The sequence below is a fragment of the Marmota monax genome, unplaced genomic scaffold (assembly GCF_021218885.2).
Source record: "Marmota monax isolate L192 unplaced genomic scaffold, Marmota_monax_Labrador192_F-V1.1 WCK01_AAM20220418_F8-fsc00010, whole genome shotgun sequence".
NCBI lineage: Eukaryota > Metazoa > Chordata > Mammalia > Rodentia > Sciuridae > Marmota > Marmota monax.
This window is the reverse complement of record NW_026692321.1, coordinates 22409701-22426829: the sequence shown is the minus strand read 5'-3', so window position 1 is coordinate 22426829 and position 17129 is coordinate 22409701. Positions and strand designations below refer to the sequence as shown.

The following is a 17129-nucleotide window of genomic DNA, read 5'->3' as shown; positions in this document are numbered from 1 at the left end:
CCAGTTGAAAGGATGTGTGCCATGATCCTCCTTGAGTGACCACTCTTGACAGAAGGACATGGCACATGTGCTTCCCACACTAGAATGTGGCATGAAGGAGAGTTACTTCCTGGAGTCTTTTCCTGGCACTTCCTCCCCTCTCCTAGAAGGGCTTTATAAAAACACCAATTTCCTGAAGCAGAAGAAAAATGAAGCTGAAGAAATATCTGGAAACCACAATCAAGGCAGTCAAGAAGTCAGTATCTGAAAGCATCTAGAAGTGAGGTGGGGTCAGGTGGGGAGAGGACTGGGTAGAGGACATGGGAGAACTTGCTGTTAGAACCCATTATTGTCTGTCTCTCTCTCCAGTGCCAGGGCCTGGACACAGAAGTCACTGTTTAACTAAGGTGGAGCGGCAGCACCTGGTGTGCCCATATAAGGAAGAGCCCAGGAAAGAAGCTAGCAGATTCCAGGGCTGCCAGTTGGCCCACAGCTTCTCTGAAGACTTCTCCGCAGTCAGCACTGCCACCTTACATCACACAAAACTGCTCCTGCTGAGGCTGTGGGACTGGGTCCCAGCTGGGTTTCCTGCAGGAATACTGCCGTGGATGCTGCTCCATCAGACGTATCTGTGAAGGACACAGGTAAGGTGTGAATGGTGATCTTTTGGGGCTCTGAACCACAAAGAGTCTTCTAGAATTAGAAGACTAATTCACAAGGCACATTCTGAGTCCCCCAGAGGTGTGTGATTCAGTAACTTGGAAAACCAGCTATGTCTGATCAAAGTGGTCCAAGAAGATGCTTTAAGAATGAGGGCAAAGGACGAGTTCACTTTCTAGGAGAAGCTTATAGAGATTGTGCCCAGTTGCTGCAGAGAGAGGACCTCACAGTCACTGAGCCATCTTTGGTTTCTGCTCAAAGTCAAAACTTTGAGTGCATCATGGACCATGAGAGAATTGTGCCCCTGTGTTCCCAAATGTATCATTTCTGACACATGTAAGTGTCTTAATGAAAATTTGCTAAAAGGAGAAAGGGGGCCCAGGCCTTCTGTTTTCTAAAGATGTAGCAGAATAGTTACATGAACAAAGTGGCAAAGTCTGGACTAATCAGAAAAGACAGATCACTGCATTTTCAGAGGATCAGATGCTTCCCTTCCCCCTACAGCTGTGTCAGTCACAGATTTGTCCCTGTGGCTGCTGGAGTCGAATCATTTTTGAAATGTGATGCTGTTCTCAGGGAGATAGTCCAGCTGCTTAACTTGAGCTCAAATGCAAATGTTTTCCAACTTCAGTTACCCTAGTCACTGACTGCCCTGTTTGTCCTGGGTCACAAGAAAAACTTTGTTCATCCCTAAGAGAGATTAAGTGGGTCTCTGACCTGCACATTTTCTTGAATTGCTCCACCACAAGGGGCATTTTTTTTTTGGTGGTGGAGAGGTGCATGGTAGATGTAGGAAGGTTTACTTGTTTGTACATTCACTGATGAAAATATAATAACCTAACAATTTCTAATAGGCATGAGTTACATGTAGCATGAGCTCATGGTTCTCAAATTATAGATGGACAAAGCATCTACCAGACACAAATGACAGAACTAAAGTTCTATCAAACCTCAATTTGTCCATTAGCTGATAGTGTTCAATGACCCATTTGGAAGAACACCTTAGAAGAAGAGGTGCTATCAAGAAACGCATTCACTAATAACCCACTTCCTGGGACTGAGGGCATATTCTGTGTCAGTTATTGTGCCTGCTACCCTTCCACATGTGAGCTGAGGGACTCTGGGTCTCAGTTTTCTCATCACTAAACTGTGGTAGCCATAGTATCCACCTCATACCATTGAAAAAGTTAGATGGGGTTGGATATTATGAAAAGTACTTAGCTGTATCTGGCTCATGGCAAGTGCCCAAGAAATGTTAGTTATTACTAATGATATTTCTTTAGCCTGGTTCTCTGTGAAGCAAAGCCCAAGGTGAAGCATCAGCAACATGCACTCACTTCCATGGAGGTGTGATACCTGGGCAGTGGGAGTGAGGGAAATGGAAAATAAGCAGAGAATCATGGGAAGCAATGCAGGCCACCCACCCAACCTGTCTTCACAAAGAGGCATGGAGGTCACTTGGCAAAGCAGGCCATCTCTGTGCTAGCTTTTCATAAACATTTTGGCTTAGAATAGAGAGAAGATGGAGAGGAGATGATGATACACTGGCTCCTTGTCTCCTCCCTCGTCTGGTTCAGAGGAGTTTGCTCTCCTGCTTTCCTGGCTTGTGTCATTTTGCTCTCTTGGCAGCCTCTGAAAACTCAGATCTTAGTCCTTGAGGCTGAGGCAGAAATGACCAGCAGAGCCATGTCCTTGGCTGGAGTAGAAAAGGAAACTTAGAGTCTTGGAGACAGTTGAGGCTAGAAGAACCTGAGATAGCACTGGAGATATGCTCAATGAAGATCAAATTACCATGGTTATTATTTTCTGAACACCGTGCCAAGAACTAGTGTTTCATGGGGGTCACCTCTTTCTCCCATAAAGAGAATTCTGAAGGGTCATCTGAAGTCAGCTGCTCCATCTCATTTCTCCTCAATGTTTGGAAGTCCGACAGAGTACATTCTAATGCTATCAAACTTCATGGTGGAGCCCGCCACTGATAGGTGGTAAGGAAGCCCAAGGCCATGCAAAAAACACCAGAGTAAAATCAAGAGGGGAGTGTTGATTTTCTACCTCCCTCGAGACAATAGGGTCTCCTTATCTGTGGTTTCTGCATCTGTGCATTTGACCAACTGCAGCTCAAAAAGATTGGGTAAAAATTTTGTGCTGAACAGAACAAGCTTCTTTTCTTGTCATTATTCCCTAAACAATACAATATAACAACTATCTGCACTAAATTCATATTGTGTTAGGTGTTATAAATAATCTAGAGATGTTTGAAAGCATACAGAAGAATGAGCATGGATTATATGCAAATACTATGCTTGACAGTCCTTGAACATCCTCAGATTTTGGTATCCACAGGATACTACACTACACAGTGTAGTCTTCTCAGTATCCATTGGGGGGCAGGTTCCAAGACGTCCTGTGGATACCAAAATCTGAGGATGTTCAAGGACTGTATAAGCATAGTATTTGCATATAACCCATGCTCAGGATACTTGGGCTGGGAGAGAGCCTGGGTTCTAGAGCTAACATCCTTACTCCACCACATAAGCCCAAGAGGCCTTTAAAACCACGAGTGGCCAAGACCCTTGTTTGCTTTTCCTGTGAAAGAATGGTCCATTGGGCAGCAGTCTGCCCTCTGATCATACTAGGTCAGCCCTGCCAGGCCCACCTGCCAGTCCTGAGGATCAGCCGGACCAGGACCTCTGCTTACACACAGAGAACAAGCTGACCCCAGCAAACCTGAAGACTAGAAACATGGAGGGTCATCCTTTCCCTTAGAGTGACCTCACCTGCCTTCAATGACCACATCTGGATCCAGTGGACTATGAAGGGCCTGGGGTGGGAGAGGCAATGAGGTCCCAAGCCATAGGAATGTGTGCCCCAGATCTCTATTCAAACCCTGGCTTTCCCCAGCCCAAGCCTTCAGCAGCTTACTGCCAGTCGGCTGCAGGACAGGGGTAAGCTCCATCAGGACTTTTGTGGCATTACCTGGGGGAGAAGTTCAGGGCAGAGGCTTCCTGGTTCCCAGGACTCTGGTGGGCAGGCTGGCCCGTTCCATCAGCTCGGTCCATCTTGACCCAGCTCTGCTCTCTCTGTCTCACCTGTCTGTGAACCGTGTCTACTCCCTCAGCCAGGTTGCTTTCTCCAAGTGGACACAGGCCTCGCCCATGGCTCCCTGTAGGAAGGTTGTCCAGGCAGCTGGAGGGCCCTGGAGATAGCTCCACCTCTTCTCAGGTAGAGGCTCCCAGGCCTGTCCACCCTCGTGGACCTGTCCTTCCCTCACCTCCCCTTCGACCTCCCCACAAGCTGGTTCTTTCTGTTCCTCTCTCTTTCCTTATGGCCTGAAGCCCCTCCTGGAAATGCTCCGGCCCCCACCCTCACCCCCACCTCGGAGTTCTAAGGGGTGGGAACAGATGAAGGAGGAACACGGGGCCCCTCAGAGGCTTTTCTTTGCTCCTCTCTCTCACCCACAAACACTTGTTCCTTCCACACTGCACTTTGTCATATTTAATCAGAAAGCTTTCAATTTTGGAAGACTTTCCCTCCCACTGGTCCACACACCCCTGTCCCTGACCCCAGAGGTGTGACTCCATCTGCTTGGATGGAAGCTTTTTTATTCAAACACACAGCCCCGTACCCACCCATCTCAGACCATCTCAGAACATTGAGACCCTCGGTTCCATGCCCAGCGCCACAGAAAGACAAAACCAAAGCAAAACAAAGGCACCTGAAGCCCAGGATTCTCAGAAAAAATCTGAGAAGAAGCTCGGCCTGGGCCCTCCTGAGAACCACCACAGGGTGACCCCCTGCGCTCCTGGTTGGGACAGGGAATGGCTCCCTTGGCCAAGGTGGCTGGCTGCTCATGCTGCTTGGTGTTTCTCCCACCCCTGCCCCATGGTGGGAGGGGCATTGGCAGAGCCAGGCTCCCACTCCCAGCTCTGCCCATGCACCTCTGTGGCTGCCAACAGCCTGAGATGCCCAGAATGACCAGGCCCAGGCTGGTGTGCCTGAGGTAACCAGGCCAGAGGTCCACCTGCCAGCTCAGCCGCCTTTCCTCCCTGCTCTGTTGTAGGCAGAGCTTGGAGGTAGAAGGGTGGAGTCTCAAGGGCTCCTCCCAGGGGTACAGCAAGCAGGTGCAAGTCTGTTTTCCTGCTGTCCTTCAATATTCCCATGGGATGGATGAGGCACAATGACAGTGAGCCAGGGACACCCAGGCTGCTACATGAGAATGGCTGCATTGTGTCTTTGCCCTTCATTTCATCTTGGCCTCTCCTGGGCCACTCTCCTCCTTACAGTCCCTCTCCCCACTGACTGGCCCTTCCTTTCTCTCTTGGCTCTTCTCTGGGTCTCCCTGCCCTACCTTCCTGCTCCCTCTGCCTTTATCTGTCTCCTCTATTTCCTTTCTCTGTCTCACCTCAATGAAAGACTAAGAAGTTAGGCCAAGAGGAAATTCTTTAAGAATAAATGGATAATCTAATTGTAGCCTCAACTTCCAAAAAGCCTTTGGAAGGGGCAGGGAGGGGAAAAGATGCCTAACCCAGTCCTCTTTGGTTCATGCCTTTTGGATTAGATCAGGTGGGGAGCCTGGGGAGCATTGGTCCAAAACAGAAGTTCTTAAGACCCAGCATTTTAGGTTGACAAATGGGCCCCATCCTCCTAAGTGTCCCAATTGACTCAGTAAGTGAACAGAACATTCCTTCATCCATGCCTAGAAATCTAGGAAAATGTCAAAGATTGGCAGAGCCAGGCTCCCATTCCCACTCTTTGATAGGCATATAATTGCGGAACCCAGGGAGAATGCTTTATCTACCTTGTTTGTAGAACACAGTTGACGGTTTACTCAAGAATGTTCTAGGCCTCTTTCTCAGTTGAATGACACATATCAAAGATGTCTAGAGGGGAAAGAGGAGAATAGTTTTATGCAAAATACATCATGTTGCCACACAATGAGCCTAACCTTAATGGCAAAGAATAAAAACATTCTGTGGGTTCTTGTTTTATCATCTGCCGAACAATATCACTTAGGGCTTAGAAGAACCCATATTCTCAACTCCAGAAGCACAGAACATTAGGGTTGAAAAACACCTAGAAAAGGAAATCCAACCTTCTTAGTGTTCCCAATGGGGGAAGCTGGGCCAGAGGACAGAGCCCAAGGCTCAGAGACTTTAGTGGAGCTGCACAGATCTTTCTGCCAGGCAGATGTTCTCTTTGCTGCCTCACAGGGTCTTCTGGGAAGGAGCCATCCGCTGAGGTCTCTGAGCTCCCATGGGCCCGCAGGCTGGGTCCCCATGCAAGGGCAGTGGGGAGAGAGAGGATGTGGCTGCTCCAGGCCTGGCACCATGGGAGGTAGCTTCTGTGTTCTGTGCTCTCGTGCCAAGCTGTTGATCTGCTTGGCAGCCAGCCCTGAGACCGAACCCAGTCACTGGCAGGCAGTGGATAGTTCCATTCTGAGCACTCACTTCTCTGGTACCTGCTCCAGATCTGGGATGCTTTGTAGCATTCTAAATCTGCCTCTTTCATGCCTCCCACTTCCGTGGCCCCTGGTGGATTAGAGATTATCTTAGAAGATGAAAAACACTTGCTTACCTGCACCCATCTCAGCCCCGATTGGGCAGAGAGTAGAATGCACAGGGCCAGGCCCTGCTTACAGGCCAGATCTCCAGTCTGCAAGCTGGGGCAGAGCAGGAGTCTCCTACAAGTGCTGTCCAATTCTCCTGATTGATCTTGAGCCTCAGTTTCCCCTTCTGCAAATTGAGCCCAGCAGAGTCTTCCTCTGAGAACTGCCTTTCTGGGGGTCACAAGCTCCACCTATAATTTTTAGGCCACCAAGGCATGAAAAGGCTCTGAGATGACTCAGATGCGTGGGAGCAGCCTGGTACAGCACCCTTCTGGGGTTAAGTACCATATTCAAAATCCAGAATTAGTGCTCATCCTCACTTAACACCATCTCCCACAGTTCTCTCGAGAATAGTCATGTGTCCCCTCTCTCCGTCTCTTCCTCTCTCTTGCTTCTCCTTTTTTTCCCCCTTTTCCTTGCCATTTCTCCTCTGTTTTCTTTCCCTTTTTCTTCCCTCCCTCTCCCCCCGTCTTCCTTGCTTTGTCTGACACTCTCTCTCTCTCTCTCTCTCTCTCCATTTCTCTCCCCCACATTCTCCCTGCCTCCCTTTTCTAGCTTCTCCCTCACTCCTTCCCTCTCTGTCCCTGAAGCCCTGAGGTGTGCCGAGGTGGCACATAGCTGGAAGTGATTTGCACCGGGTTTTTTTCCGCCAGAGAGCAGTTAAGTGCCTTATTTTCTCCACTTGGGTGGCTAGATTATTCTCCATGTGTTAAACAGTGTAATTAAACACATACACACGAGAGTGTGCGGGCCCCTTCCCCCACCCTTCCTTGTTCCTTGTCAGCAGAGAGAGTGTCAGCCCCAGCCTTCAAGCTCTGTTAGTTTTAATTTGAGTTGTGGAATTAGTAATGGGTTTTGCTGGAACACTGTTGTGGGAAATAGATCGCTCCTCGTGCAGGGCTTGGGCACCATTTCAAATGAGTATTTGTTAAGGGGAAAACTGTCCCTTGTCGTGTTCTGCTACATTACATCAGATTTATTTCCATTGTTCTGAAAAACACCAGCCACAGGAGAGGGCTGTGCGCATCACTCCTGGGCAGACGACGATTGAACCGCTGCTTCCTGTTTCTTAGTTGATTGAAAAAAAAAATGAAAACAAAGTCACCCTTTGTGGCTGGGAGATGCTAAGCAAGTCTAATGGCACAGTGACCAGGCCAACTCCTGCACCCTCACTGTGAGGGCTGGGGCAGCTGCTGTCCTGCATGTAAAAACTGGATGCTGGAGGAAAGCACCAGAGAGACAAGAGCCCAGTGGGTCAAAGGTGAAAGGGAACTGCCCCGTTCAGGGATGCTTCTGCACCACTTCTGTTTGACCAGTTCCACTCAAGTGTCCTCACACCCTTGTTCATATCATTCATAGCTCTTTTCTTGGTGCTGTCCAATAAGGCAGCCACTAGTTGCATGTAGATATTTACATTTAAATGTAAATGAAATAAAATGGAATAAAATTAGAATTCAGTCCCTTAATCATATTAGCTATATTTCAAGGGTTTCATAGCCACACACGGCTACTGGCTTCTGTGTTGGGTTTACAACATCTTCCTTGCTGCAGAAAATTCTATTTTAAAGATCTTTAATCCCATGGGGCTGGGGATGTGGCTCAAGCGGTAGCGCGCTCGCCTGGCATGCGTGCGGCCCGGGTTCGATCCTCAGCACCACATACAAACAAAGATGTTGTGTCCGCTGAGAAATAAAAAAAAAATAAAATATTAAAAAAAAAAAAAGATCTTTAATCCCTGCCCCCAAATATCTGAGGACTAGTTGCACCCTCTAAGCCAAACTGATGATGTGTGCCTCCTTTGCCTTCCAGTTCTTTCCACTGGGAATGTGATTGGCTTCAGGCCATCATGGCAGGACAGGGTGGGCAGGGAGATGCAAATGCCCCAGGACAGGATGGAGGCTGTGGGATCCCAGTCCAGCTACAGGTGCTGAGCAATAATGCAGTGTACAGCTCAGCTGCGTGCCCATGTAGGTGGGCACTCAGAGTGACTACCAGGCAGAGTAGTGAGCGTCCAGACATTTGGGAGGAACATGACTCTGATGTTGGAAGTCCAGAGGAAGTTTGGCCAGGGCTTGGGGTACCCATCATCTGGTATGGAGCCCCAGTCACTGGACTCAAGTTCAGTAGGCCAGGCAAGATACCTGAGAAATTGCTGATAGGATAGTGGTCACAAGATTTTCTACATGCCACACCAAGAGTCTTCTCCCTTAATACCCACGTGGCACTATGAGGCTGGTTTTACTACTTTCACCTCCAGTCTATTTTATATGTAAGGAAAGGAGGCTCGGAAGTACCAGTGCCCAGGGTCATGTAGTCAGTAAGACACAGCTGGATCCAAACCAAAGTCCCCACCTGATTTCACCTACTTGTGCCCACCACCTCATTCTGCCTCTTTTGCCCTTTTCTTTCCTCTTTCTAAAAGGGCAAGGCAGTCTCGCTTTCACACTGGATCTTAACATTGGGACCAGAGAACTGCCAGGGAGACAGGAGTGGGGAGCCCTGTTGTGGGTCCAGTGGTGGTTGAGCCCCTATTGTCTCGGTGACATCCATCTGGAGGGCCAGGGAAGGGGGCTGCAGGGACAAAATGATGAGTCTGTAGACCTCTCCTCAATCTGCATTTCTCCCAGTAAACTCTGGAACTCCAGCTCTTCTCCCCAGGAAGTGACTTCTAGGTTCCTGGTCTACTTGGCTGAAGTCTGGATGGCACATTTGTGCCAATTAGATGGCCATCGCCTGTTCCTAGTTGGTATAGTGCCTGCCAGGAGAGCTTCCTGCCAGCACAGTGCTTGCCTCCCTGGCCAGGTGACTCCATGCCACTCAAATACTCTTTTTTTGGATACAAATGAGAATGTTGATGAACCTCTTGGAATGCAACTTCTAGAACTCAACCCAGACATTAAAGCGGCTCAAGAGAAGATTCATACCTGGGACTGGAGCCTGGATCCCAGTTACAGCAATGCTGTACTGCCCTAAAGGCTGTCAAATCTCTCATAGTTTCACCTCATTATAAAGAGGAAGGCAAGTAATACATGAAGAAAATATTTTTTTAAATGAAATGTAGCGAGACAGACCCTGCTCACTGTGTACTTGCACAGTTAACTTTGAAATGTGAAGACAGGTTTGCAGTCGCAGGGAGTAAGTTTCATCTCCTGGGTTCTGAGGTCATTTAGGGTTTTAGTTCTTCCCTCTGCTTGGTTAGTGGTTCTTCCTTTATTTCTATTATTAAGCCTGAAAGAGATGAAAAGGATTTTTAAATTTTCATTTCAACACTTTCTTCCAGGACTAAGTTTTAAAAAAAAATTTTTTTTTTGAACAGGAAAAAACAAGGGAAAGAGCTCTGTGATTACAATGATTCCAAGATAATCCAGAATCTTTCATCCATAATCTCTGCAACAACTGTGAATCCTATTTACTAAGCTCTACTCTACCTTCCTGTGCTACATTTCACAGCTCTACCATATGACATGATGTACAACTTAGCCTGTACAATCTGTTTTCACCATCTTATATGTAAGAAATAGGTGATTTCATCAAATGATTTTTAAAGATTAAGAAATTACACACACACACACACACACATATCCTCTTCCTTCAGCATATCAACTAAGTACTCAAAATACTCCTTTGTAAGTCCATTTCAGGTTTTTGCTATGAATATTAGACTTCTTAAAAATATAATTATGGAGCTGCAAAAAATTTTAAATCAGCATTTGGAAAATGATGGCCTTAATTGCAGATAAACTTTCTGTTAGGAAAAGAATCTCTCACAAATTATCTTATGTTAAATTTCTATAATAATTAACATTTGGCTCAATTTATAATAATTAAACTTATCAGCAGATGTTTGTAATACCTCTGTATTTGCGTAAGGTAAAGAATAACTGTGCTCTTCAAGAGACACTGTTTAAAGATTAAGAAAATTAGCTGCAAACTGGGAGAAGATATTTGCAGCATATATAACCAACAAAAGATGAATATCCAGTGTGAGTAAAGAATTCCTACAAATCAATAAGAAAAAGACAACCCAATAAACAAATGGGCATAAGATATGAATATTCATTTCTCCAGGGAGGGAACATGAATGGAGAAGAAACATATTGAAAGATGCTCAATCTTACCAGTAATCAGGGAAACAAATTAAGACCATAAGGAGTTGCCATTTACTCCCACTAGACAGATACAAATAAGAACCTTGCCAATACTAAGAGTTACTGAGGATCTATAGCAATGGGAGCTGTTTGCAATGTTGGTGGGATTATAAATTGGTACAACCTTGAAATAATTTGCCATACTAGGTTCAGTATGTGCATACCCTAACCCCAGTAATTCCACCCTGGAGTACACCTGGAGACATTCTTGCATGTGTTTATTGGGAGATCTGCTCCAGAGAGGAGAGGTCTAAGTAAATTGTAGAATGATTACTTTTTATATATACAGCAATGAAAAGGAAAAAATACAACTACTTTTTAAATTTATGGGCTTATAAAAAAAGGAAGTTGCTGAAAATTAAGCTATGTACAGCATTTGACTATTTAAGATTTATTCTAAAAATTAAAGTATATATGACATCAGAATGCATTTTGATTCATATTACACATATATAGTACAATTTTTCGTATCTCTGGTTGCACACAACATAGAGTCACACCATTCATGTCTTTAAAACAACCTCATTTAGGTGCAATGAATGTACAAAAACTGCACATATTTAAAGTATAAACTTCAGTAAGTTTGATATGTGTGTTTACGTGTGAAATCATCACCACAAATTGGTAAATATTTACATGCCCCCCCCAAATTTTCTGAGAACCCCTTTAATCCATTCCTCCCTCCACCTCATTTCTGAACAACCACTGAGCTTCTTTCTGTCATGGTTCATTAGTTTGCATTTCTAGGATTTTATATAAATGAAATCATAACAGATGTCCTCCACTTTGCCTGGCTTCTTGCACTCAGAACAATGTTTTTTGAGATTTGTTCATGTTGTTGGATGTATCAGTAAGTGTCTAAGGCCCTTCCACCATTAAGGAGCCCTCATTATATTTAATCCAAATGATGTTTGCATACTCTGCACATTAGGTGCTGCTCTGCCATTTTTATGTCTGCTGTCATCTTTAACCTCTACTCTGAGATCCTAATTAATATGCTCCAGTTCCCCCGTGGTCTGCATTCTTCCTGGAATACACAGTCAGAGCCTGAAGAGTCGAGTCAGCCAGGGGTTAGTCACTGCTGTGGCCTGAACCGTGTTTATCCAGAATTCATATGAAGCCCTGGCCCCCAGTATGACCATGTCTAGAGATAGACGATTGAGGTTAAAAGAGGCTAAAAGAGGTCATAAAAGTGAGACCTAATGTGCTAAGACTGTGTCTCCTCCCCTCCCCGCTTTTCCTTAACATGTGAGGACACAGAAGCTGGCATGCTAACACGCTGGTCTCAGATTTCCAGCTTCCAGAAAGAATTGTGAGAAAATAAATTCTGTTGGTGAAGGCACCAGTTTGCAGTATATTTTTATGCAGCCCCAGCTGATTGTGCCTGTCTCCTCACCCAGCAGAGGAATCACAGAGGCCTAGAATCAGCCTCTTTCAGACCCTGAGGCCAGCAGAAGAGGCCTCATGGCCGCACTGTTCCTCCTGCCTGCTTCAGCCTGCTTCTGAAGCTCCACACATCAGCTCACAAAAGTTCTTGTAGGAAGACCTTTGTGTCAACTCTCTTTGCCAGTTTGCGAGCTCCTCCTGTACCATTTTTCTTGCCAACCCAAGAGATCCCTCCTGAAATAAGACAGACTTTGACCTTGGTAGGTCTTTAGGTAGGCCTTTTGTCTCTTACTTCCTCTTTCTTCAATCAAGGCAGCGGAGTCTCCTCCAGCTTTGTATATCTTACACGATGGGGCAAGCAGGAGAGAGGTGGGAAAAGAAACCATCAGCCCTCTCCAAGTTGACCACGGGAAATTTGGTTGGTCTTTACTGGGTAACAACAAATTAAATATTAAGTTCTGTAGACCCTTCCTGAGAAAGTGAGCCCAGAAGCTATTCCTTGGCCAAGCCATGAGCAATTCAAGAGAAAGCAGACCCTTGGTAGCCATGGAACGTGGGTGTGAAGGCTGAGCTAGCTTCCCTGTCTGCCTTCTCTGTTCCCCAGGAAGGTTCTCTCCCAGAGCAACCATCTCCTCTAACAGCCAACTCCGGCCGGATGCCTGTCCTCAGAGTCCTGCCCTTCCCTCTTGGCTCTAGGCAGTGAGCCATCACAGAACAGCAAAGCATAGTGAATCACCCAGGCTGCCCTCACCCCTGCAAGCCCCTCTGAGCCTCACCTGCCCTTGGCCATAAGTCAGTCCTTAGAGGGTGTCTGGCTTCTGCACAATCCTTCCAAGCTCCAAGTGATAATGATCATGGAACTAATAGCCATTATGTATTGACTGCTTTCTATTTACTAGTCACTATGCTAAGCATTCTATAAGCATGATTTCATCCGAGCCTCACAACAACCCTATTATGTGTGTAATATGATTATGATCTCCATTTCACAAATGAGGAAGGTGAATCTTAGAACAGGGATTCCTTAAGTCTGACCAGCCCACCCTCCAACCCATAGTGGGCAGTGAGGTCCTCCAGATGGGCTGGGAATGGATTCTCACATGAAAGGCCTTTGTATGATTCTGATGGAAAAATGAAGCAAAATTCTTTAGACTTTTATTTTTACCTAGTATTAGGGCTGCTTACCAGCAATCTGTAATTGTGTTATTAAGGTAACTACAATTTGGTTTTCATGAACCAAAAATAGCTCATTGCTGGAGTCTATCACACTCCAATTTGACAGAGAGGTGGGAGCTTGGCAATGCTGTGCTGGTGCCCCCATCCCTGAGCACACACAGAGAGTAGAAAACCCACAATCTCTCAGCTCTTCATTACCAGGTACCATTGCCTTTGTCTCGAATTGACAAGCAATTTCTATCACTATTTTCTTGCTCTTGAATGATAGCTTGCCATTATTTTAGCTTCATCACTATTTATTTAATTTGTTGTGGGCTCTCCATGTAACTCCATTGCGAGTGGTGGGACATATTGAATATTTTGGTCTGTTATTTTCCAAAGATAAGATTGAATCAATTCATCTATCACATTAAGTAAGATCAAATGAAACTGCCTGTATTTAACCACTATTTACCTTAGCCTATACCACATGAATACGACTCTATTCAACTATTTTGGATCAATAAAAATGCCCGTTTTCACAGTTCAAATGAAAATTATTCACATCCTTTTTGGAAGAGAATTGTATGTACTATTCCCTCCAAATACACTTGTATAATGACACTTAATCGGTGATATTCTGCCTATGAATCTGCTAGCTACAGAATTTGCCACATACCATTATAAGAGAACTGCAAGATAATTGTGAAGTTATTTCAAGTATGCATGTGTTTTTCTAAGATTCAAAATCTTGGTTGCAAACTCATGCTCTTTCTTTGTAAGTTATTTATGTTCTTTCTTCTTTATCATTTGACTTTTTTTTTCTACTGAGATTCAGTAATCAGTGGGACACTTGGACCTCAGGGTTTTTTGTGCCATAATTAATAAGGTAGATTTGGGATTCAAATCTAGGCCAATCTCATGATTGAGGATATGATGCATATTTTGGAAAACAGCAATAGTTGCCTCCCTATGGCTATCTGAATGAGAAACCTCACCCAACCTTGAAATCTCTTTAGGGAAACTGGACACCAGCATTTATTGAATGCCTACAGTATGACAGTCCCTCAGGTTGATCTCTTAGGTCAAATTTGAGTTAATTCCACAATGAACCCAATGCTGTTGGTACAGTCATTCCTACAGATAGAGAAACGGGTCCACCAGCTTGAATACCATCTCAGGATTATAAAAACAGTAAGTGGTGAGAGCAGAGAGCAAACTTCAAAACCCATGGTGTACTGCCTTTTCTTCTCCCCACTCACCTCCCATATTTGATTCAATCTCAAATCCTATTGGCTCTACCTATGAAATGACCCTGGAATCTGGCTCGCCTCTACCTTCTTCACCACTAATGCTCCATCACGGTCTCACAGGGACAGAGGCAGCAGCCTCCTAGACTCATCCCTGCTTCCAGGCTCCACCCATCCCCCAACTTGTTCCCTGCAGCACCGTCCTATCTACAGATTTGGTCATGTCTTCAGTCTTCAGTGGGCCTGCAGTACTTGAAGGGTATAAAAACATCTCAATCCAGCTTTTCAATCTGCCTTTCTGGCCATCTCTTCCAATGCTCCCTAAACCCAACCCCCACCCACCAATCCCCCAGTGGCTCCCTGAGCCCTCCACACCCCATGGCCTGCCAACACAGCTCCTAGACCTTCAAGCTCTTGCTACCCAGGGCACCTGCAGATACTTTCTAAGAAAGTAGTCTACCTATCCATTCTCCACTTGGCAGATCCTTCTTCCTTAAAGGCACGATTCACTCTCTGTAGGAGAGTCATGTGGGAATATCCTCTTCCCACTTCCTGTGGGAGGATAATCCCAGACTGTTCATGGCTGCTGCTAGCTCCTCCTCTTTATGACCACAGGTTCTTGTACACATTTTTAATTGACAGCTTCTATCGAATGATAGCTGACTGCTAAAATGTCTAATCCATCTTTTCCACTTGATAATGAGCCCTGAAATTATAAAGATCATGGTGTAGTTCTCTCTGGATTGCCAGCATTCAGAAGAGTGCCTGGCACAAGGTCAGTGCTCAATAAATGCTCATTAAATGTACAAATAACCCCCGTAGCCTTTCATGAACGTGTCAGCACACTGAGAGGCTGCTTGGTACAGCAGACTGAATGCTAAACTGGAAATAAGGATGCTGAATTTCAGTTGAGGCTCACCCATCCACTGGTTATGCCACCAGGCACAGCATAAATGTGGGGATATCACAGTGCCCTTCTAGGACTCAACATCTGATGATGCAAGGCCTGGGCATCTCCCCCCTAAAAACATTCCTTTTTCTCACCAGAAAGAAAGGACCTCAGAAGTCTTCTAAGGAGAGTCATGGCATATAACCCAGAGCCTCTGTCAGAGACCTCTGTCATCAAGTTCAATGATCAGGACTTCTACTCCTTGCGGGATCGTTGCCTACGCAGCCGCCTGCCATTTGAGGATGAGACGTTTCCAGCTGAGGCTTCTTCCATAGGACAGAAGCTGCTCCAGGGAAAAAATCTTTCCTTCCTGGAGTGGAAGCGGCCATGGGTGAGTCCGTACCTCGAGAACACACCCAGCTCTGCGGCCCTCGGAGCTGCCTGTCATGGCACCTCCCAGTGAAAGGAGCATGGGCCTGAGACCTGATTGTCATGGGTGGTCCAAAGAGAATGAGAAGGAGAATGAAATACATTAGGACCCTCTGCTACAGTGTTGTGTCCTCTCAGTGGGAAGGGAAGACCCTGTGCCAGGGGCCAGAGCCCGGATCTTTGGTTCTAACCCAGTTCTAACTCTGAGTATACCACTGGATTAAAATGCCTCAGCTCTGTCATAGAAAAATGAAAAGCCATTGGTATGAGGACTGTGGTAGTTGGTCTTTAGGGTCTCTCCCTCCTCCATAATTGAGCCCATCTATCAGTCTGTCACCCTTTATTCTCTTTAGATGTCAGTGTCTTTATATTCTTTTTTCTGTCCCTATTAGGATGCACTCAAAGGGGATATATCATGCCGGTCATTTATACTATGGGATGAATTTGAATAATTGCCTGGCCTCTTCTATATTCACATTCTCAATCTTGTAAAGGGTTGATCGCCTATAAAAGAATTTCAGACTTCCACTGTAAAATTAGGGAGATATTTCAAGGCAGCATTCGAGCTACCCTGACTCCCCCACCTCAGCAGATGGCATCTTATTCCACCTCGCAGCATGGTGAGCCACACTAGTTTTTCTAGAACAATCATAGTTTTAGAGCATGAAGCTCCACAGGAAATTTCTCAGCAGATTCAAACTTCTCATAATCTCATGAGGACTACTACTGATGAGAAGGGGACAGGTAAGAAACACTTTGAGGATCCTGAGACTCCAACCTCCTGTTCATGCTTCCAAAAGCTCCAGTAGAACCTTTAATAAGAAAAAAAATAGTATAAAATCTAGTAGGTGAATGATGGTCAGTATAAATGACTGACAAGACATATTCCTTTTGAGTGAATTCTAATAGGGAAGCAGAAGAGACTATAAAGACACACTGAGCACAGATAAAATGCCAAGCTCTCTACTAAGCACGTCCAATAAAGTTGGTTCAGGTATTTTCTGATGATGCCCAATGAGATGCCCAGTGAGAGTTCTGACGATGCCCAATGAGAGGCTGTGGGACCCCAAAAGTATCTGTCTGATGTGTATATAGCTAACTCACTTCTGCCCATGAGAAGAACAAGTCAAATCTTCCAGCTCTGGAGATGACACCTCTTGCTTACATCAGGACAGATTTGTATGGGAGTGGGAGGTGAGGGTTCGTGGAGATCAGGTGAATCAGGGATGGTGCTCAAAGGAAGATGAAGGTGTTTCAGCCATCCAGGGTCCATCGCAGCAGCCATGGGCAGTAAGTCCACACCAATGACTTCTTCTGACCTTCACCTCCTGTGCAGAACTAAGGCAAGTGAACTGTATTTTTTTTTTTTTTAATTCTGAGCAAAACCCGGTAGTGCACACCTATAGTCCCACACCTGTAGTCCCAGTTACTTGGGAGGCTGAGGCAGGAAGATCATAAGTTCAAGGCCAGCTTGGGTAACTTGTGAGACTCTGTCTCTAAATAAATAGTAAGTAAATAATAAATAGATAGATAAAGGGCTGGGGATGTAGCTCAATGTAAAGCACACTTGGGTTCAGTGCCCCGTACTGAAGTAAAGGAAGAAATTTTGAAGGGTCATTCTTTGTTAT

At 45.5% G+C, this 17129-nt stretch overlaps 1 protein-coding gene across 1 annotated transcript in view; it reads left to right on the top strand.

Annotated features, from left to right (window-relative positions):
* Window positions 1-369: 369 nt before the first annotated feature.
* Capn13 (calpain 13) overlaps window positions 370-17129 on the top strand; it is a 64743-nt gene continuing 47983 nt past the window's right edge. The window contains exons 1-2 of the mRNA XM_046441706.2: window positions 370-623; window positions 15231-15463. Of these exons, the coding sequence (XP_046297662.1) occupies window positions 15266-15463 (198 nt within the window). The 5' untranslated portion in view covers window positions 370-623; window positions 15231-15265. The remainder of the gene's footprint in view (window positions 624-15230; window positions 15464-17129) is intronic.